Source organism: Schistocerca piceifrons, chromosome 4, assembly GCF_021461385.2.
Source record: "Schistocerca piceifrons isolate TAMUIC-IGC-003096 chromosome 4, iqSchPice1.1, whole genome shotgun sequence".
NCBI classification, from domain to species: Eukaryota; Metazoa; Arthropoda; class Insecta; order Orthoptera; family Acrididae; genus Schistocerca; species Schistocerca piceifrons.
Window position 1 is genome coordinate 404,954,413 of NC_060141.1, and position 24,079 is coordinate 404,978,491.

Here is a 24,079-nt window from a genome sequence, read left to right on the forward strand (position 1 = left end):
GGACCCCACCACAACAGGCTGGCTACCGTGCTGGATTTTGGGTGCCATGGAAAGTACATCATGATCGTAGGTGCAGATGGGGACGCACTTTGGGCGTAACTTGTGCAACCCACCACGCATTTAGGCCCAATTTGAGGAATAGCGGGTGTGGTTACAACGCCGTTACAATGCTGAGTGCCAAGGTCTTAGTGCACTGAGGACCAGTGAGACACCACGTAAGGCGTCCTTCCCCAAAAGGCTCGTACTTCTGTAGAATTTTGAAAAATGGAGGTCAAAGCCCAAGGGGGACCATCACATGGAAGGCCGAAACGGTTGAAACTCCTTTTAGTCGCCTCTTACGACAGGCAGGAATAACTCGGGCCTATTCTTACCCCGGACCCGCAGGGGGGCCTGGTACTGTGTGGATGCAAAGTGCTGTCTTATATGTACATGTTTATCCTAACTGTTGGCTTCATTCTTCTACCAAACATCACCTTTTGCTTTCTTATTGCTCAATTTTTACACATATTTTTATACATCATCTGTAACCACATTGTTTTAGTGGTATTTTTATGTTATTATTTTATTTTATTATATTTATTCTTATATTTGTAGTTCTATTTTGTATTGAGTTTGTGAACCACACTTATGTAAGCAGACGGTTAGTCAACCCAATTTTCTGCCCTTCTGTAGCTATTTACTTCAGTGGCTCCTTCGTCAGTCATTTCCACCACTGTGGTCAGCTGACTTTTGGGCCATCTGCACTAATCCCTTCTGTGTTGTGCTGTCCGGAGTGGGGGGGGACCTTCCACATCCACAAGGTTTGCATTTTCGTTCCTTGCCTATGCATTTGTTTGATGTTGGTGTGATCCCCCTGATTGACTCACCCAATCATGACACATTTATGTTCCCATAATTTGTGAGTACACCACTTTCCACAACAGTGGTTTTCATTTTGGATGTCAACCACATAATACTTGTACACTAGCAGCCTTCTTGTTCACAGCTGGTGGCACTCTAAAATAAAGCTTTCAGCTTTGAAACTGGTCATGAAATAAATTAAGAAAATTACCAGCAACTGAAGCAGATTTTTGTTCTATAAACATAAAATCTTGTTGCATGCAATTCTGAGGAGGAAGAATAACTTTGTCTACTACCATGACCTTTGCACAACAACAACCTACGTAACCTTATAACGGCGATCGTTTACCACACTACATGGGTTGGCAGAATGCTCGTACCTCTATTTTCATATCTAATGTGTAACTTACATAGACAAGCTTTCAGTAATTAACTGACATAAGCAAGGTACATGTTTTTTACACATATTTTCAGCTGTAGTTCTTTTGCATTCTAATTTCCTGTCTTTTGAGTTCATTACACACTTTCAATGATTGCAACTCTGCTACAGACATGTCTGTACAAAATGATGTGTGACAAAGTGTAATACCTCAAATATAGAACCCATAATGACCACCCTTTTGTTGCAAAAGAAATAGTAAAATTAGTCATCCTGACAGTGATGGCAGCTACTAACAACAACATTTACACTCTTGTCAGTTTGATTAACAGGGATGATATATAAATACTAATAATTATCATAAAGAAAGGACTGAATGAAAGAATACCATGTGATACAAAACAGAAACTTTAAAGAAAGAATTTAAAAGTTATTATTTATGAAGGTTAGCCCATACCATAAATCGACCGAAGATAACACTTATCCTAGAAGAGAGTTGTAGCCACATTGGGCTGTAAGTTCGCTGTGACTACAATGTAACTCAGCAATGGAGTAGTTAACTTCTCTCTTGTACTCTGCAACAGTAGTACGCATGTTAAGCACAGCTAGATTGTTTTAAAACTTACTTGAAGTTTTACGATATAGACTGGAAATATTAGTCAGAAGTCTGACTAAAGTAAGATCATCTTTACCGTTAGACAAATAACGGGATTTTGATGTATGTGACAGAAAAGTGGATCATGTTATTACCAATTTGTGATGGTACTTAGCCTTCAACATAGTTAATAGTCAAAGGACACAGAAAGAGGCTGATGGCTGACATAAACTCGATTATTAAACTAAACGCAATCACGAAGAGATTACAATTTCGCCGTATTGTCAGAAGTTATCGTCAAAGTCAGGATTACTAATGTTGATGGACATAATGCCCTAAATGACATATCAGTGTGTATGTTCACCGTAGGGACAGACAATAACTATGAAGAATAATAAACCTTAATTCAACTTTAATTATCTGTGTTGCCTACATCATTTCATGGACATTTAAAGTGTATTCGTGAAATTAACTGATTATTCTGATAACATAAAAGTGCAAAGTGAATTAGTAATAATTTAAATGGGAACAGCAATAACCTTACACCAAATTTATGACACATTCTTAACATTGTTCAAGGGAATGTAATCTCTGGAGTTATGTTGTGCAGTTGTTGAATACGCGACATAGCGACGCCTTGACGACGGAATAGTAATTAACAACTTAATATCCTTGCAAAATTCACTATGTGGCCTCAGCTTGGGTGATGGAATGATGATTCAAGACACTATTTGTTAGCGTTTGAATAACCATTCTCAAACTGGGCATAAGAACTATAGCCAGCAAGTTCGAGTAAACTGAAGGGTCTGTTGCGAACACGCAAGGGACTTTTGGTTGTTTCAGATCAATGGAGGCATACCGCTATCGAGTGGTACAGTCGCTACATTTATAAGTGAAGGAGATCAACAGACAATGAACACAATTGCTTTCAAGACAAGCAAGGGCGCCGCACACATTCCGACGTGCTGCTCCATTGAGACAGTGGTATCATTTTCAAGATACAATACCTGAAAGTAACCAAACCACGCGAGGAGTTTTTTTTAATAGTTACAGATTGGTGTTGTCGTAATCGATGGAGCCGTTCCACGTTATCTCGACTGGGCACCCATCACCATCGAGCCAAGAGAGAACAGGGCCACAAAACACAGCCTGCTGTGGGTATTTCTTTAATCTACAAGGATTGGAACTTAAATAGTGGCAACTATTTATTCACATCCAATACAAAATGGTTACATGTTTGCACCTGTTACTGTCCTTCAAAGTAGTCACCAGCATTGTGTAGAACCTGTTGCCAGGAATGTGGAAGGCGTAGTATGCCATTAGCAGAGCCTGATCTGTTGATGATGTGAATGGAGTGGTCTACTGCCTGTCGAATCTCTGGAACAGTTCTGAAGCGAATGCCACGAAGTGGTTCCTTCATATTCAGAATCAAATCAAAGTCACAAGGACTTAAGTCCGGGGAGTATGGTGGACGGTACAGTACTCCCCAGTCCCATTGACCGAACAGAGCAGCCACAGCTTGCGTTATATGCTCCAGTGCATTGTCCTGCAAAATGATGGGTGGGTTGTGCAGAAAGTGTCGCCGCTTCTTTCGCAAAGCTGGTCGCAGGTGATGCTCCAAAAACGAACAGTAAAACGACTTAAGTCCTTGTGACTTTGATTTGATTCCGAAGATGAAGGAACCACTTTGTGGCATCCGCTTCAGAACTGTTCTAGAGATTCGACAGGCACTAGATCGCTCCATTCACACCATCAACAGTACAAGCTCTGCTAATGGTACACTACACCTTCCACATTGCTGGCAACAGGTTCTACACAATGCTGGTGACTACCATATTTACTCGAATCTAAGCCGCACTCGAATCTAAGCCACACCTGAAAAATGACACTCAAAATCAAGGAAAAAAATTTTTCCCGAATCTAAGCCGCACCTGAAATTTGAGACTCGAAAATCAAGGGGAGATAAAAGTTATAGGTCGCACCTCCAAATCGAAACAAAGTTCGCCTAGTTGTAATATGAGACACAATTTAGATCGAATGAATGACGATACAGCTGCAGTAGTTTGGTTCGAGTCTTAAGCTTAGCAGTTACGGTTTACCAGGTAGCCATTGCTACGCGTCACGCGCTCCGTCCGTATTTATACGGATATCCTTCCTTTTTCACGTGCTTCGTCTGGTTTGAATTGATTGCTTATTTTTCTTTGATCTGATAAGTGCCATTCTCTTTGTTATAGGTGTTTACGTCACTCTACGCTGAAAATGCATTACTGTACTGTGTCATGCATTGTTTGTCGCATTCTGATAGTGCGTGTTTACGGCCTGTCGCCGCTCGCAGCGTGGCTTGCTTTTGTGCGCGCTACCGCCGCTTACAAATAAAAAATAGAGAGGAGTCGTCTCATTAGCGAAACATTTGTTGTTACTTACACTACTTCTTTCTTTGATAATGATCAACAAGAACCAAATAATAGACTGCGTATGATAGACGATGTTCTGAACGAAATTTTAGCGAAAATTTTTCTCCGTTTGAAAAACTTTGCAGGCGCCTCTTTAGTTCATTACATTCTGCACAGAAATTAGTCATCTTAGATTTAAAAATCTAGTCAGTTGCCGTGCTTCATTTCTGACTGTATCACTATCAGGCATAAGAATAATACAAATATAAACATGACATGATATGTATATTCTTCCGCGTTTGCTGTTGTCTCACTCTAGTTTCGTAGTGTATTAGGCAGACAGGATTTAAATGAGATAGTAGTAAACACGAAACAATACATGGTAAAATGTTTATATTCGTATTAATCTTATGGTGAAGAGAATACTACATGTGATTCACAATTCATAAAAGCTCCTATTAGCAACCATCTCTTCTCACAGGTAGGAAAAAATTCAGAACGTAGAGTTCGCCATATTGACAAACATCCCAAACAGTCTTGCCAGTCAGATTTTCGTAGTACATTGAAATGCTGCTACATTCGAAGATCAACAATACAGAATTTGTATTTACTTCGTTGGCTAATGTACCAAAACACAGTGGTCCAAACTCTGAGCGGAGGAATAAGGCTCGTCTTCCACTTTTTTTTTTTTTAATTTATTTACTGACGCAGAGATTTTGGTACCAGTATTTATCTTTGCGCCTACAAAGAATGCCTGTGTGGCGCTACATATATTCGACGGCAGAAGTTAGTTGTGGCGGCACCCACCAACATTTTTCAGAACTCCCGCTTGCTTTACACTCGATTCTAAGCCGCAGGCGGTTTTTTGGATTACAAAAACCGGAAAAAAAGTGCAGCTTAGATTCGAGTAAATACGGTACTTTGAAGGATATAACCCTTTTGTATCGCTTGTGAATAAATAGTTGCCACTATTTAAGCTCCAACCCTCGTATAATGGCCTATTAATAGTTATCATTGGTAATTTTAAGTAAGAGGAAGCCTGCTTCACATAGCCTTAGGTATAGCATGTGCACTGAGTGAGTGATATGCTCAGTTTAATTATTAATATATACTTTAATGTTTCTCAGCTCTAAGTAATGCAGCTTGTTTACTCAACTGCAGAAGTCACATATGTAACAATTTTAGACAATTCTGTCCTTACTTCTGGCAGAAGGGCAATAAACGATTCATCATCCACCCGGATACAAATGCTGTTCCTTCTCGTAAGATCATAAAATCAGATATGCAAATATCCATTACTGCTTTCCTTTGCACATACAGTTCTGCATCTAAAATATTGCAGTCATTAGCAATGGCTGTTTGTAAATCACATGTCTGAAAAATGTCAATTTTCTCTATGGTTTGAACTTCATGTTGAACCATAACTGCTCAATATTGGCTGCAACATATCTTCAAACATGGCTACAAGTCAAGAATGTACAATCACTGGAGGGATATATCTAATATGTTAACAGAATCTTCCGTTGGTTCTTGGTAGAACAACATTATAATAAATGAAAAGCACCAGTTTGCTTTTGTTCTACAAAAATAATAGGAAAAAAGCAAACTGGTGCTTTTCATTTATCACATATATCTAATACATTACAATGGCTTTTCCAACTAAACTTCATGTTTACAGATTGTGCGCCAAAAGGTAGTTTACATTATAACTGTCTTAAAAGATTTAGGATATTCCGAGATTGTAATTTAAAACTTCTTCAATAAGAGCTTGCTTTAAAAAAACACACATTTATAAAGAACACTCAGTTAAGTATACAGGGTGTTACAAAAAGGTACAGCCAAACTTTCAGGAAACATTCCTCACACACAAATAAAGAAAAGATGTTATGTGGACATGTGTCCGGAAACGCTTAATTTCCATGTTAGAGCTCATTTTAGTTTCATCAGTATGTACTGTACTTCCTCGATTCACCACCAGTTGGCCCAATTGAAGGAAGGTAATGACGACTTCGGTGCTTGTGTTAACATGAGACTCATTGCTCTACAGTACTAGCATCAAGCACATCAGTACATAGCATCAACAGGTTAGTGTTCATCACGAACGTGGTTTTGCAGTCAGTGCAATGTTTACAAATGCGGAGTTGGCAGATGCCCATTTGATGTATGGATTAGCACGGGGCAATAGCCATGGCGCGGTACGTTTGTATCAAGACAGATTTCCAGAACGAAGGTGTCCTGACAGGAAGACGTTCGAAGCAATTGATCGGCGTCTTAGGGAGCATGGAACATTCCAGCCTACGACTCGCGACTGGGGAAGACCTAGAACAAAGAGGACACCTGCAATGGATGAGGCAATTCCTCGTGCAGTTGACGATAACCCTAATGTCAGCATCAGAGAAGTTGCTGCTGTACAAGGTAACGCTGACCATGTCACTGTATGGAGAGTGCTACGGGAGAACCAGTTGTTTCCGTGCCATGTACAGTGTGTGCAGGCACTATCAGCAGCTGATTGGCCTCCACGGGTACACTTCTGCGAATGGTTCATCCAACAATGTGTCAATCCTCATTTCAGTGCAAATGTTCTCTTTACGGATGAGGCTTCATTCCAACGTGATCAAACTGTAAATTTTCACAATCAACATGTGTGGGCTGACGAGAATCCGCATGCAATTGTGCAATCACGTCATCAACACAGATTTTCTGTGAACGGTTTGGCAGGCATTATTGGTGTCTTGATTGGGCCCCATGTTCTTCCACCTACGCTCAATGGAGCACGTTATCATGATTTCATACGGGATACTCTACCTGTGCTGCTAGAACATGTTCCTTTACAAGTACGACACAACATGTGGTTCATGCACGATGGAGCTCCTGCACATTTCAGTCGAAGTGTTCGTACGCTTCTCAACAACAGATTCGGTGACCAATGGATTGGTAGAAGCAGACCAATTCCATGGCCTCCACGCTCTCCTGACCTCAACCCTCTTGACTTTCATTTATGGGGGCATTTGAAAGCTCTTGTCTACGCAACCCCGGTACCAAATGTAGAGAATCTTCGTGTTCGTATTGTGGACGACTGTGATACAATACACCATTCTCCAGGGCTGCATCAGCGCATCAGGGATTCCATGCGATGGAGGGTGGATGCATGTATCCTCACTAACGGAGGACATTTTGAACATTTCCTGTAACAAAGTGTTTGAAGTTACACTGGTACGTTCTGTTGCTGTGTGTTTCCATTCCATGATTAATGCGATTTGAAGAGAAGTAATAAAATGAGCTCTAACATGGAAAGTAAGCGTTTCCGGACACATGTCCGCATAACATATTTTCTTTCTTTGTGTGTGAGGAATGTTTCCTAAAGTTTGGCCATACCTTTTTGTAACACCCTGTATATTTCTATAAGCAAGACAAACACAAAGTTCAAACTAAAACACTGCCTCAAGGAGAAAATTATGTGGTGCGTAAACACTTGTTGTCTTTTTACAAGTGAAAAAGTAATGCACCTTGTTCCAGGAAAAGAAACTTGGAGACAAGAGACTATTTTACAGCCATTTCCATCTCAATGTGTTTATTACCTCTCCTCTGCGAGGATAAACCAGCTTCTGTAGTAGTGGCCATAGCGCTCTGATGCAGGGCAGAATCCGAATTTGTGCGTCTCCAGCTAGTGTCGGGTGGAGGTGATAGGTACGTTGAACTGCTATATGGAGATGTGTCAATGCGTTTCTCTGCAGGACGAGACCGCATTGGTCCCACGCCCATTCTCCGACCTCGTTCCTGATATGTCCCGTCACCTCGACCTGCCTTCATTTCCTCTAGGCTGCTAAGAGCACTCTGGAATGCAAAAAAAACTGCACTTAAAGTAACTGAAATGTCAAAATTCTTGATAGTTTAATTTTTAGTAACAAGTGAAACCCAAGATTCACCTAAGTAAGATATAACACGCACGTGAGACAGAACATAAAGCTATCAACTTACTGGACCTAAATGTCCAAATCTCATTTCTTAGTATTCAGATCCACAAACCACACACATTTGGAAGCTTTATAAGTCAATTGAAAGTACTGTAAAATAAGATATGACCTAGTAATCTTAACAAGAGTTCCACTACCAGTGAAAATTAATTAGCTGGAAATAGATATCTTCTAACTATTAAAGGCAGTTTCATTTTTTGAGAATTCAAGTAACAAGTACCACAATATTTTATATAAAAATAAAATAAAGCAAAAGAAAAGTCTTAGTATCTAACAATAGTGGATTAAACAAATTTAAAATGATATTTTTTGTAAAGTTTCAAGCTTCACTCACTCGGAAACTGAAGGATGTAGTCTGACGGTAAGCTTTTATGAACTCTCAGACTGTTCATATATTACCTTCTATAATTAATAGTGTGACTTAGTTCGGAGTAGAAGTTCTGTATTACCATTTAACATATTTAATACATGTGTCCGAGTAAATGTATTTTGCAATGAGCTGAAACATTAGGACGTACATTTCCAGACTGTTGTGGGCAAGGTTGTGAGAACGGTCACGATACGAGTGGGCTCTATCAGGAAGCTCAAGTGCATATATCAAAAGAAAATCCATTGGCAATTTGTTTTCACTTCACTATGCTCACTCATTAAATCTTTCGGGTGTGCATGCTGTGGAGAGTTGCACAGATGTGGCACCTATTTTTGGAACTGTTTCGAAAACACAACGTTTTTCATTCTAGGCCCCAAAAATGGAAAGCTTTAAAAGAAATTGTAGGATTGTACATTCATGTACAAGGTGGTCTGTGCAAATAGATGTTGTGCAACCATCTGCTCATCATTTTCCAGGATTACAAAGGATAGTTAAACTTGCTTTCAACTTTAATCTGAATGTGGAGACACATACTGTACTAAAGGGTATTCAGAAGTATTTCAGATTATTTCAATGTGTCTTGATGTCTTCAATGTAGATAATATTAGCTCCAACAAACCTATTTAACACTGTGCATCAACCAAAATAAGAAACAGTAGGTGCTGAAAGTGCCAATAATAAGAGTCTAATGGAAGAATTCCATATACTGACTAAATAGCTGTGATACTATTTACACAGAAAATTGCAAGATAATGAAAACTATTGGATTATCACCTGATTTGAATGTAATGATTTGCAGTACAGAAACAGAATGGCAAAACAAAATGCTTTTTAGATGAAACACCAGAAGCCCTGCAACCTGATGCATACATTTGGTTTCTTATGGAACTATTCCACAGTATCAGAGCACACAGAAAGCACAGTATCTCTATACAGGGTAGACATCAATTAAGCAGGATTTGAAATTTTGCTGTTAAAAAGATTCATGGAGCTAATTTTTGTGTCTGAGACATTTCCCCCCTCTGTGCCCCCTCAATACTCTTCATTAGCGCAATTTTAATAACATATTTCCTAAAATAATGGTAGCCTTACAAATTTTTAGCACTTTGCCTGTTCCTGTTCCAAATACTGTATAATGGTAGCCTTATAAATTTTCTGCACTTTGCCTGTTGCTGTTGCCCAAGCATAGCAGTGATCCAGTGTCCTTGGAAGAGTTAAAAATACTTTGAGAACTACAATGGGTCAAGAGCAGCTTGTCTGATTATCTGTGATTGTAGCTCATTAGATTATATAAGGATTATAAGAGTTTCCATATACAAAAGCTAGAACGAAAATACAATTTTACAACGTATCACATCAACCTCCTAACCAAGGCATTGTAAGATTTTTGCATTACAATTTTCCTATTTTATCCAAAAAAGCGAAGTTTTAAACTAATCTGGGAGAAGGGACCTAGAACTCTTACTTGGGGCCCAAAAAACCAGGCGCCTGCTCTGGTTGCAGGGAGATGAAGTTCGCACACCCTCCACATAGAATGCCACAGCTCGGGGAGCCATACAGGGGCAGCTAGCCCCGCCTGCCTCCCGCAGTTCAGATGCCACTCGTATCTGTAATTCTTTGCCTGTTTTTTGAAAAAGTATCAGTGTGAACGGACAACCAAGGAATCAGAAATCTACGAGTGGGGAGGAGGGGGTTAATGGGCCAGGGTCACTGTGGTGTGGTGTGTGGGAATTTGGATCTGACAGAAAGCACATCCGACTTTCCGAGGCGGTTAGAGCAACTGTTCTAGAGAAACACAGCATCTGGGTTCGAGTCCTGGCCTGGCACAAATTTCCAACTCTCGGCGTTGCATTGCCACAATGTCCTGTGCAGCTGGAAGTCATTTGCTTCCCATTTCTTTCAGGCCAATTATTCATATATCAGACACATTACCCTACGCTTCATAATTCTGGGAAAGCAGAAGTCACACAGAGAGGTAAAAATTGCTTAAATGATGTTCACAATTGAAACTAAAATTGTCTTATACACTGAGGTGACAAAAATCAGGGGATAGTGATATGTGCACATTTAGATGGCGGTAGTGTTGTGTACACAAAGCATAAAAGGGTGGTTCATTGGCGGAGCAGTCATTTGTACTCAGGTGAAATGGGAATTAACAGACTTTGAATGTGGAATGATAGTTGGAGCTAGATGCATGGGGCATTCCATTTCAGAAATCATTAGTGAATTCAATATTCTGAGATCAACAGTGTCAAGAATATGCCGAGAATACCAAATTTCAGGCATTACCTCTCACCACGGACAATGCCGTGGCCGGTGGCCTTCATTTAACAAGTGAGCGCAGCGGCACTTGTGTAGTTATCAGTGCTAACATACAAGTAACAATGCACAAAATAACCACAGAAATCAATGTGGGATATATGATCAACATATCCTTTAGGACAGTCTGGCAAAATTTGGTGTTAACGGACTATAGCAACAGACCACCAACGCGATTGCCTCTGCTAACAGCACAACATTGCCTACAGTGCCTCTTCTGAGCTCGTGATCACATCGATTGTAACCTAGACTGCTGGAAAACGGTGACTGTTGGGTGAGTCTCAATTTCAGCTGGTAAGAGCTGATGGTCAGGTTCGAGTGTGGTACAGACTCCACAAAGTGATGGTCCCAAGTTGTCAACAAGGCACTGTGCAAGATGGTGGTGACTCCATAATGGTGTGGACCATGTTCACATGGAGTGGACAGGGTCCTCTGGTCCAACTAAACCTATCACTGACAGGAAGTGGTTATGTTTGACTACTTAGAGGCCACATGCAGCAATTCACGGGCTTCATATTCCCAAACAACAGCGGAATTTTTATGGATGACAATGTACCATATCACTGGGCGACAATTGCTTACAACTCGTTTGGAGAACATTCTGGGCAATTTGAGTGAATGGTTTGGCCTGCCAGATGGCCCAACGTGAATCCCATCGAACATTTATGAGACAATCAAGAGATCTGTTCATGCACAAAAATCACGTACTGGCAACACTTTCACAATTATCAACAGTTATAGAGACAGCATAGCTAAATAATCCTGCAAGGAACTTTCAATGACTTGTTGAGTCCATGCCACAACGAGTTGCTGGACTGGACAAAAGGAGGTCCAACATGAGATTAGAAGGTATCCCATGACTTTCGTCACCGCAGTGTATATATACTGATATGTTTAACAGAATCCCAAAAGCAATAACGACTACATATACTTATCATAATGAAAGGAAACCATACTAAACAGAGTGAAGTACAAAACAGTAACACAGAAGACAATAATGGCTACCTCACACAGTACTGTCAGCAACCTGATGGTGGCTGCAATAAAAAACAAATAACCATCAGCCAAAATCTTCCCACTTCTACAGATTCAGTTCACGGTAGCCGATCTGTCAAGTCACAGTTAACACACTGCACAAACCCCCTTTCAAGCAATTCTATTATTGATTATATTTTTTTGTAATGTGGAATCTTAATCTTGTAGGGAAACAAAAAATGTCCGAAAACTGAAATCGTCTTAAGTCGTGGACAGATGAGAGGAGAGTGGAGAGGCTGCCCAAAAGTATCTGGGACAACGGCGGAGTGATCGTGGCATGGATCACGGCTGCCCAGGAACGCTAGCTAGCAAGGCGAACGTCTCGCCGGCAAGCGCGCAGACCTGCAATCCTTGAGTGCGGCGCGAGGCGGGGCACAGGCAGGCTGCTGTTCTTTCTTTGCGTTTTTCCGCCCATTCCGCCTCGGGCGTTGCGTGTACTGCTAGCCTGTGCAGCTCAAGAGCCCAGGAGGAGCTTATCTCTGCCGTTTTTCAGTGTACAAGCCGCCGAGTTCAGGGAACAAATCCACAAGAGAATCTGAAATGGTTAAAAGACACCTGGAAATGTTCCCTTCGAAGCGTTATCACCCCCTCGAAGAGAAAAAACTAGAACACCAGTTTCTCGTATACGAAAAGGAGTAAAAGTTTTGACTATCGCCTCGCAAAAACAAAGCTGCGTGATTCATTCTTTTTTTTCTGTTTGCACGTAAACGTCTGCAGCCGTGGTACACATTTACATCCCTTTGTCACAGAAGCACGCCAGAAAAGAAGCCAAAACTAAACGGCGAAGGACATAATTAGAGTGGAGGATCGCACGATAATTCGTTTTCTGCATTTTCAGAGGGACGAAGCTCCAACGGTCTATGAACGAGTTAGTGGATGTACACGGCAATAACGCACGAGCACATAATAATGGTTAGTGACGGTTCCAGCTGTGGTCAAACAAGTCTTGACGGCGAAGAACGAGGTGGCAGAACGCCTCTCTGTGAAGAACGGAGAATCGCAGGAGAAGTGGCGTTTCATGATCAAGTCGATGGTCGAAAAAGTGAAAATCAGTCATGATCAGTTTTCGACACTGCACGACATTTTGAACATGGGTTCCACGACTGCCCAACCATTTCCAGGCAAGGGAATATAGTATCTTTTCGGACTGCAATGGTATGACGTCAACCGACTATGCCCGCAAGAGGCAAACCATCATGGGAACATACTACCAGAATCTCCGGACAATGTTACAGAAGGCAATGTTACAGAAGGCTGTCTAGACTAAGTGTAGTGGAAAGCGGTCCAAATTGGATGTTTTTGCTCCACGAAAACGCACTAGTTCATTCTGCTCAGTGGACTGTCAAACACGCTTCTTCTATGAGCTGTCGAATTTTGTCACACTCCCGATTTTCTTCAGGTAAGCTACTTCTCTCCTTGGACAAAGAACCCATTGCGTTGCAGGCATTACAAGAATTATGACGAGAATTTCGAAGCAACACGTTCCTGAAAATCCAAAATGCAGATTTTCATAACCAAGTCTCCGCCTCGTCATCTATTATTGGGAAACGTAACACACTGATTGCAGAATATCTAGGAGGAGCTGAAACCGTCACCAAGCTTATGGTCGTAGGTTTATGTTTTGAGATGTAATTAAATCTTTATGAATATACCTCGTAACAGAACCACACTGCGTTTTAATATTTTTCATATTTTCTTTTCTTTATACAGCCAAGGTTTTGCGTATTGAGAGGGAGTGCACTCAGCCTTGTGTGGTACTTCAAGTTGTGGTTGCACCAAATCTAGCCGTAAGTGTTATTGGCTACTGCTGACAGTGTACTGGATCCTGTTGCTGATTACAAGCTCAGAGTTTTCTGTGGTGGAAAGGGCTGGATCAGGGTCCACTCAGCCTCGTGAGGCCAAATAAAAAGCTGCCTAATGTAACGGCTGACAAAAAAGTTCAAAAATATTCAAATGGTGTAAGTTCCTAAAGGACCAAACTGCTGAGGTCATCGGTCCGTAGACTTACTTACCCACTACATAAACTAACTTATGCTAAGAACAACACACACCACACACACACACACACACACACACACACACACACACACACACACACACGCCCGAGGGAGGATTCGAACCTCCGGTGGGAGTGGCCGCGCAATTCGTGACATGGCGCCTGCAACCACGCGGCGACAAAAATTAAAAAAATAAAAATAAAAACAAATTAAAAAAAGGTGAAGCAACCAAAAGGGGACGACGAAACGAAACTTCACGGTTGAAAAGGTGTGTAACGTTTGTACAGTAATAACAAAACCGAATCAAATTTACAACGAACGAGGCACTAATCCCCTACTTACTAGTATGACGCTGCACCCCCTCTGACCTGGATGCATGCACTGATTTGGTAAGGAAAGGTGTCATAAATCCTGAGGCAAGCTAATCCACAACTGTTGCAACTGGTCCTTGATATCCACGATACTGACACTGGCACAGAGTTGACACCAGAGTCGGTCACACGTTTTCTCACGAAGAGATCTGGGGATCTCAGTGGCCACAGGAGTACCTCAACACCATGCAGATAGCTCACGAAGATACGTAACATGCGCGGACGACCTCCTCCTTGTTAAAAAAAAAAAATAATCACCACGGTATTTTCTCACAAGAGATAACACATGAGGATACAGGATGCCCGCGGCGTGTCGTCGTGCCGTCCGAGTTCCCTCATTCGCTACCAGCTGCGATTTGAAATCATAACAGGTCGAGTCCCACACCAAGACGCCAGGAATGACATCGCTGTGCATCTCCAAATCATGGTAAGAATGGGACATCTGCCCAGATCGCCGCCATATTAGCCTATGACGGTCATCCGGAGTATTGCAGTACCGCGATTCATCGCTGAACAATGCGCCATTCATCAGCAGTCCGAGTTTCCCTGTCACAGTAACTGTAAGATACTGGGTGATTTAAGACAGAAAGTATCAGCCTATGCTCAGCAAATGTACCGAAGGGAAATGCTGAAGCATGGCGAACGAGAGGTGAGATGCACACAAAGGCAGCAAGCAGATGACACTTAATCCTGATTAAAATTTCCGCCAGAGGGGACTCGGCCGGCCTATGGCTCGTACTGTTCCCGTCTGGAGTGGATATCAAACCGATTGTTACTAGGAAGGTTACAGAGGTAAGAAGGGTTAGTGCTGGTAGACCTCCACACCTAGCTTAATCTAGGGATAGAGCGAGGTCTGAAGAACAGGGATCAAGTAGATGGTTTCTCTATACATCATCTTCCGAAAAAGACAAGAAGTAATAACTGTGAAGGTGCTCTTGCGGGTGGGATCTAATTGCAGTGGGCACCTACAGTTCAGGAGTTACTTTTTCTTGATGTTATTAATACTTATCCAATAAGGCAGTGGTTTGTGCTAGATACTACAGATCCCCGCCCACTTCCGTGTAGTTAGAGATGGGTATGGCCCCCTTCAGGGACTTGCCAAGAACCGGGTCATGTAGAGAGAGACTGTAAACTGCAATAATAATTGATTAATTGATTAAAAGTTGTTAATAAAAGTAGTGTTGTTTCGGACAGTAGACGGCCTGTTCTTTGTTTCCAGACAATAAACCAGTAAAACAAAGTCCACTCCTTGTTCTCGAATGGCAGAGACAGGCGCGAAGGGGCTATGACGTGCTTGGTGCACAATACGGCGATTCTCCCTTGGCACGGTCAAACGTGGTCGACCAGAACCTTGGGATGGGTGTGCCTGTCCTGACGTTCCCATGCAGTCTAACATCGGGCCACTGCCACATCTAAATGCCTCATAAATCTGGATATTGCACGATTCGACCAATCAACCAAATGAAGACCTACAATGTGGCTCCTTTAAACTGTCACGAGCTGATAATGCTGTCTCATACGAGTACACGGTATCATCTTGTCCTTCGCAGTGATCACTCCACATCTGACGCTGTTCACGACGCTCATACACCCTAGTAGATCTTGTAATAAGGCTAAACACGTACAACGCTAATGTACCCTGGTGAATTTTCTATCTGTCAGAGAGAATTACAGGTCTAATAACTTACGTATCCGCCCATGTTGTGTACGAGTACAAATTTACAATGATAACAGATCACGTCTTCTGGGTGCTTCACTTTTTTGGTAAGGCAATGTAAATAATCTTGCGAAAGTAACATGGAAGCCGCCAGATTTGAATCAAGGCTAAGAAGTAAACGTCAAGATCAGTTTTTAATCTCTCCATCGGTGTTGGCGATGATATCTCTGAGGCACACAGCCGGAATGCATTTGATTATGCGAAACATTGCAGACTTCCTCAGGCTGACTTTATTGATACTGGTTACTCGTACTGAATGTGTGGTCGATTTAACAAATTAAACCTATTATGAACGAATATAGAATGAAACGCGTCCATACATGGATAATTGAGAAGTCACAGATTCCTACCACACCACTTTGCAACCTAAGTGAAGTCACGTCATGTTATGTGCAAAACTTCTTTCTTTTTAGCAACACAATCGAAACCCAAATGAATCATGAAGCGAACCGACCAGAACTGATTCAAACTAGGTTTCGTACGTGCATGAAAGAAAATTTTTCTCATAGCTTTGGGTGATCTTACCTACAGGGTTAAGTGGCATGGCCTGATAGGCTATCAGCTATCAACGTATGGATGCATTTCACCGAATCGATACAGATGTAATTGGTTTCCCAGATACATCGGATGATCGAAAGTGTATTCCGAAATCGATCATGTACGTTTTATGAATAATCAACTTCAACGAAGTGCGGCCTGAGGTGGTCAACTACCACAAAATAAAAAAAAAAATTTTAAAAAATCAGGATTATTTTGGTTGACGTTAAATGTGATACAATCCAGTTTTCCAAGACAAGTCCTGGTAACCAGAATGAGATTTTCACTCTGCAGCAGAGTGTGCGTTGATATGAAACTTCCTGGCAGATTAAAACTGTGTGCCCGACCGAGACTCGAACTCGGGACCTTTGCCTTTCGCGGGCAAGTGCTCTACCATCTGAGCTACCGAAGAACGACTCACGACCGGTACTCACAGCTTTACTTCTGCCAGTATCTCGTCTCCTACCTTCCAAACTTTACAGAAGCTCTCCTGCGAACCTTGCAGAACTAGCACTCCTGAAAGAAAGGATACAGCGGAGTTCTGCAAGGGTTGCAGGAGAGCTTCTGTAAAGTTTGGAAGGTAGGAGACGAGATACTGGCAGAAGTAAAGCTGTGACTACCGGGCGTGAGTCGTGCTTCGGTAGCTCAGATGGTAGAGCACTTGCACGCGAAAGGCAAAGGTCCCGAGTTCGAGTCTCGGTCGGGCACACAGTTTTAATCTGCCAGGAAGTTTCAAGTCCTGGTAATTTCAGAAAAAAGTCCATTACACATTTACCAATAAATCACTTTTTTGCTATAACGGGTCCTTCATTTTGACTATTATGTCACCTGTGAAGAGATTCAATTTTCATAGATTCCGTTTTTTTTCTGTTTGGGACATACAAACATTTCAAAATTAGTTTCACCTTTCGGAAGAGATTTTCCTCATCGTTTTGTCTTTGCAGCACTGCCGTTTCCAAAAACCTCACCGTGTTAAGCTACTTTTTATATTTATATTTTATGGATATGCCACACTACTGCAAATATTTGCACTGCAATGACAAAACTGTGAGAAAAACCGGTACCAAAAGAAGTGATGGTTACCATAGCTACACAAATGAATAATTTTATATTGCTGTAAAACATCTGATAAAAATTCATTTCACCAGGCTACAAAATAGAATTCAGCATCCAGACAGAGGACGTCCAAATGGAAATATTGCGTTTGCAGGTTATAAAAATTGAATAATGGTAAATAATACGACCGTCTGATTAACCCAACCTCAGACTTTCATAATACACTAATTTATCCACTTAAAACTCGTTCACCAATAACACAATCCAGGGTTTCAAACGGAATTCATCCCAGGAATAAGAAGATTGAAATAGAGAACAATCTTCGCGGAAAATGTTATACAGCACTAACGTTCATTACTGTATGAGCTTTGTCCAATACTTGTCAAAGCGTGTAACATCAGACTTTCATCAACGTAGGAAGAAGGTCAATACCGAACGGTATTTTTCCATTGGTTTTCGAATCTAGGGGAGCTTACTCCTAGATCAATGGGTCTACGGTAGTTATGGTGTGGTAGTTAACTGAAGTCTTCCTGTGTAAATGATGTAGTACAAAGTATGTTTTAACGTTTCCTTCTGTTGTCTTTGACAGCTTTACTGATCACCAGGTGCTTCGGAAGTCTTAGTATTCGTTGCTTCTGAACAATTTATTTTTACCGTAACTGCTTTCGGTGTATCGTAGCCTGATATTTACATTATCTTCATTCATGAGTACTTTCAGACATCGCTGTAAAGTGTACGCAACAGAACTCGTCCACAGGCTACAGCTCCTCTGTTCTGAATGCACGCTGTCTCGACTGGGTATAATGCCCGGAAGTGTGGCAAACCATAAGCGTCCTTGCCAGCGTAACGCAGGCATCCGCCATGCCGAGCAGCGTAACGGAAGCAAATAGCTATGGTGATCAGACTGCCTCGAAAATGGGGCCCCCGTTTTCTTGGACTCTACGTCTAGTGCTAATGGCAGAATCAAGCATTTAACACTTGCTATGCATAGTATTTCGTCAGAGCAAAGACAAGTAGCCAGAGGACACAAAATGTGTAGGCCATTACTGAAGGCACAACTATATGGTGCCATCGCACGACGAGGATAGCATGGGTAAACCGATCTAAGAATTGGATGCGTCAGAGGTCCCAAGCACATACCTCTTACACAAAAGCTGAATACTTGGTGTGTTACGCACTGAATTCTATATGTCGTAACTAAACTGTGTACTAATGTACCCAAAATTTTCTGCTTAGAAAGTACTTGACCTCAGCGCCTGAATATGTTTTCTTTAACGCCGAACTCGCAGGCAACAAATTGCTTAAACGGGCATGAAACGTATGAGACACGACATAACGTAACACTGTGCTTAGAAAACAAGCAAGTTCTTTAACCAGGGGCTTGATAACGAAAAACTTCCTTCCAATGTGAAGCTTTCAATTAACACAACTGAGGCGGTAAGAATTATGGAGCTACAATTGTCCACTGAAATTTAACGGAACTTTGCTCGTTGTGCTTCAGTTTCATTGATGGTGGGTCTCCTGTTCTGCTATTTGGACCTCTAGGAGAACAATTTTGAAGATGGGATTGAATTTCTGATTTCTTGTGCACGCTAAGTAATTCGGCAGTCCCATCATAAAAAAGATTTAGTTCTATAAAATTAAGCGTCGTATTGCGTTAATTACTACATGAGTTATTAATTTCAAAACTTCTTGTAACATTTTAACAAGCGATACGAATACCTTTGACTACATTCTTGGAGTTCTGATGTGTCACAAGAAACCATTCACTTCACTGATCAATACACAATTAAGGATATTCAACTACACAGTTCCGCCGCCTAATCTTCGTAACTACATGGGGAGGTGGTGAAGATTATTTATTCAAGAAAAGTTACAATCCACCAGCAACTGAAAAACGAAATTTCGCTTTTGGTAAAGCCACTTCAATAGGTTTAATGTATGGATAGAAATACCTGTAGAATTGCGTGGCTGAAGTTAAATAACAGTTGTCCAATGACTTAACTGTCCTTTCTTTCATTTTTTTTTCTTTCGAGGAATTTCGGGTAATACAATCAGATAGTACGAAGTTTTTGAATGAGCATACCTCCGCAATCTGGACAACACAACATGTATTGTAAAACGTTATAAATGACAAGAATACGAAGACGTCATTAAGTCGATTTCGTGCATGGAGAAGGAGAAAATCTGCTGATGTAACAAATTTTCATGAAGACGGACTGTGACTGTCCAACAACAGGGAACATTTGTCATGAAAATGGCGAGGATACGAGTTCATGTAGTCGAAAATACCTATGTAACGTGAACAAATGATTGAAAACCTTAGCATAAATGACGTTGGAAGTCTTTGGTCCCACGTCTCATCTAAGAATGTGGGCTCCGAAGAGTCTTGAAAATAGAATATGCGACGAAGGATATGCTTGGGAGAGTTACAACAAGTGTTTCTAAGTAAAATTTATCTCATATAGAGGCAAATGGTCTTTCGAAGCTGACAACAGGAACCCACGTAATGGTTGATCCTACAACATCGCCATTTAGACTACATCGCGGAGCAATGATGGGATACGTAGTCTGCTTGAAAAAACGAACTGTGCGACGTGAACAGACCAATGGTGAGTGGCACTACGCTGATGGGGATATTCAGCGGAGCCTTTATGCGAGTTGGAGTTGTTACAGAAAACACGAGGAAATCTGTAGGCTACGTCAATATTACAGTTGATCACTTTCGTCCCTTCGAAACTTACGTCTCGCTCCATCTCGGCAAGCCCTATGTCATAAGATTTGGATCAAGAAACAATGGTTTGAACAGCGTTGAGGGGAATCCCAGTTATGTCATAGCTCGGATTCATTACATATGAACTCTATCCACAACGTCAATGCATCCTTTAATCTAAAAGGATTCAGTGAGTTGAGGTGTAGATAGCAAATGTCAACTGCCTTGATGCACGTGCGGGGTTGGAGGATCCGGATGACGACGAACTGCAGTTAATTTTAATGTGAAACCTGGTATAACAACCTACGATGTTGGTAGCTAAAACGTGAATGAGAAGAATAACACACAGAAACAAGGAAAACAATACTGAGGCTCTGAGGATCTGTTTCGCTACTGCTCATCCTATATGTTCAGAAATGGAGGAATAAAATAAAGGAGTGGGATTAAAATCGTTGTGAAAACATATCACTGAGAAAATTCGGAAAATTCGTACATGACGCTGCTATCCTCAGCGACAGAGAGGAAGAACTGCAGGACTTGTTTAGTAGATCAACAAGCCAAAGTTTACAGAATATGGACTAAGAGAAAATACAGAAACACGAATGTAATGAGCAGCAGAAATGAGACAAGCTATAAACTTACCAAATTGAATGAATTGTACTTCTACCTAAGCAAAATAACACATAACGGACGAAAGGAGTAGGGTATAAGAACAAGATTTAACACAGGTAAAGAGAATTTTCTTACCTAAAAGGACTCTACAATATCAAATACGGCCTTAATTTGACGAAGAATTCCTGAAAACATATATGGAGGACAACATTAGAAGGAAGTGATCATGGACTGCGCGAAAACTGAAAAAAAAAAAGATCAAACTGTCTGAGCTGTGATGTCATAGAAGTAAATGTCAGTGCTCCGCCGAGATGATGAGGTTAGCAAAGGAGAAGCTGTGGTGGGGTGTCAGCAAACCAGTTAGAAAACTGATGACCAAAATATGGCCACCACGAGCATAGATTTCATTTTCTTGTACACGTCCTTTTCTGTCGTTCCCCAGGTGCTGTGGACGTATATGCGCACGCCACTCGGATTTTCCTTCAGTGCTATCGACGTCTTGTATGCGTCCTGAGATGCCGACCTCTCACTACTACGGTCTACTTACTTACTTCCATACCTCGACGAATAAAAAATGTCGAGTATTTATCGTACAACATGCGCGCCTCTTTCTGTGCTATCTTTTGCAAGAAAACCTAGTTTCGATATCCTGAACTGTTTATAAAGTATGACCATCGTTATGAGCACATAATTCACGATTTGCAGAGACGGATACGGGCGCGTCACGTGCGACCTTCCGTCGAATATGGAATGGAAATGAAGTCCCATGCTTCTTGACAGAGCGTAGAGGACCGATGCGGGAGACCCGAACCGCCATACTAGGCGAGGTCCTAATAGAGGTGGTTTGCCGTTGCCTTCCTCCGACGGTAATGGGGATGAGTGATGGTGAAGACCTCACAACAACATCCACTCATCCCGGGACAGGTGAAAATCCCTGACCCCGCCGGGAATCGAATCCGGGACCCCGTGCTCTAGAAGTGAGAACGCTACCGCGAGACCACGAGCGGCGGATATAAAAATCAATAACTCAACAACGAAACTAAATATCACCCTGCTAACAATTTTAAAGAAATTTTCGATGTATTATCTACATTTCGTATACTGAAATGTACGAGCTAAAATCAAGCATACGCAAGGTTCACACTGTGCGTTTTTACCTCTGCAAACTGTTTAAAACTTCGTGAAATGTTTTACTTAATCTGATCCAGCGCAGTAACTGTGACATATAACGCAAAGTAATTCAGTTCTTTATCTAGCGCAGATATAAGACTGAAGATGTGCAAAAACCAACTTTTTTCAGCGAAGTTTTCTTAAAACCGTACAGTATAACACAGCGACGCGAACACCGTTCCTCAGCACAGGTATCAACATTTGGCAAGCAGTATAGCCACAACAAAGCCGCGCTCAGTGCGAAATATAGAGCTGTCTGTGGCAAGGAAAGGGTTCAGATGGAATTAGCATTGGGGCATATACTATTCCACAACTTAAAACAAAAGAACCTACTGATTTTGACGCTCTTGATGGCTCCATATACAGAGACTGTAGCCTACAGTTCTCTCCTACACATTGCCATAATACCCGCATTGACCACATATGAACAAAGAACAGTTCACGCTATGTTTTGTAATTCTCGCGCATTACGTGACAAGTATCAGTCGTCGGCTTCGGTGCACAGGCTCTCATCAGTTCGTGTAATCTGCAACTTGTATTTTAAATTAGGTAGCTTCATGCATTCAATAAACTTTACAATACTTTAATTTGCCCTACAGTAAACTGTGACCTTGTGCCGTGGCATTTTGATTTCCGTACCCGAAAGAGCTTAGGCCTTGCTGCCTATAGCATCACATTTTCTTCAAGGACAACCGGTCAAACACGAAGCGCGTGGCGTACAGACATTACATTCATTTCTTTTTTTTACGTGACCTTACTATGTTACTTTCGTAACACACATAAACACGAGAGAAATAGCACATTTATGAGTCACCACCCTCGTTTTATTACTTTCCCAAGCGATGACTCATGTTTTACTCAAAAACTCTTCTAATCAGTAAGTAGTTAAGTACGTAAGTTAGTTGGATTATATTTACGATGAACGTTATGATGTGGAACGTGTCAACTGAACAACACAGAAAGCATATATACTTACAAAAATAAGTAATGGAAAATTCGGAATCATCCTAAATTATACGTCAATTTGTTTGATTACGTTGAATGTAATAACTATGAAGTTATACGTGTGAAGCTTGACAATGAGGAAAACCAAAATAATTTTATAGAAGAGGGATACAGTAAAAAAAAAAAAAAAAATACGAAGCACAGGAACTTGTGCTAACGTTCTAGAGACAATTTTTATCACAAAAATAGATTCGTAGTAAATAGCCTGTTTTACTATGTCTCCAACGGACTGCAAGGTCGGAAGTCAATGAACAATTCAACAAGAGAGGTCTACCTAGGAACATGATTCAGCACGATTCCTGACTCATGAATGACTATTACATATTCATGCAAAATACTGAAATTTTTATATTGGTATAAAAAAAGGGTGGAAAGAGGGTTACAACACGACGGGTGTGATTTCGCTATTTGAGATTAATGACCTTGCCTTCTCTCGATCTGTTAATTTACTCGGATGTTAAGTGGGGAAGGAGGGGAAGAGAAGAAGCATGGGAGGGGTCTATCTTTAGCATAGTGTCACTTTGTATTTTTCATGAATGCAGTGCCTTGTCAGAAAAACAGCAGAAAACGACACCGCCGTCACCGTGACTTTCTGGTATAATATCGAAGTAAAAATCTGGGTTGTGCATGAATTAAAATATAGTTAGTACGATTTCACCGTAAATAATTTTATCAGCCTTTGCTGCTTAGGACGTCGCTCAAATATTAGTAGGAACGTTGATGTCGATAGTCTAAGGAATGGCGTCCTGAAGTTCTGTTTATCTGTCAAGTTTTGTCCCTAGATTCCCTAGGAAGGCCTTCGTTAAGATATGCTGAATGTATACAAAGGAGGGCAGCACAAATGGTCACAGGCTTGCTTGACTCATGTGTAGGAGAACGTCACTGAGATGTTGCAAGTGCCTGCCAGTTCAGGTTTTGGGGGCTGGGGGCAGTTTTTAGTTATTCCTCGATAGCCTACTTACAAAGTTTGTGCAACTAGTATTAGCGAATATACTA

At 41.3% G+C, this 24,079-nt stretch overlaps 1 protein-coding gene across 2 annotated transcripts in view; it reads right to left on the reverse strand.

Annotated features, from left to right (window-relative positions):
* Window positions 1-24,079, reverse strand: part of LOC124795419 (CREB-regulated transcription coactivator 1-like) — a 372,101-nt gene that overhangs the window by 249,890 nt on the left and 98,132 nt on the right. For both annotated transcript variants that reach the window (XM_047259442.1, XM_047259443.1), the window contains one exon: window positions 7,786-8,041. In XM_047259442.1, the coding sequence (XP_047115398.1) occupies window positions 7,786-8,041 (256 nt within the window). The remainder of the gene's footprint in view (window positions 1-7,785; window positions 8,042-24,079) is intronic.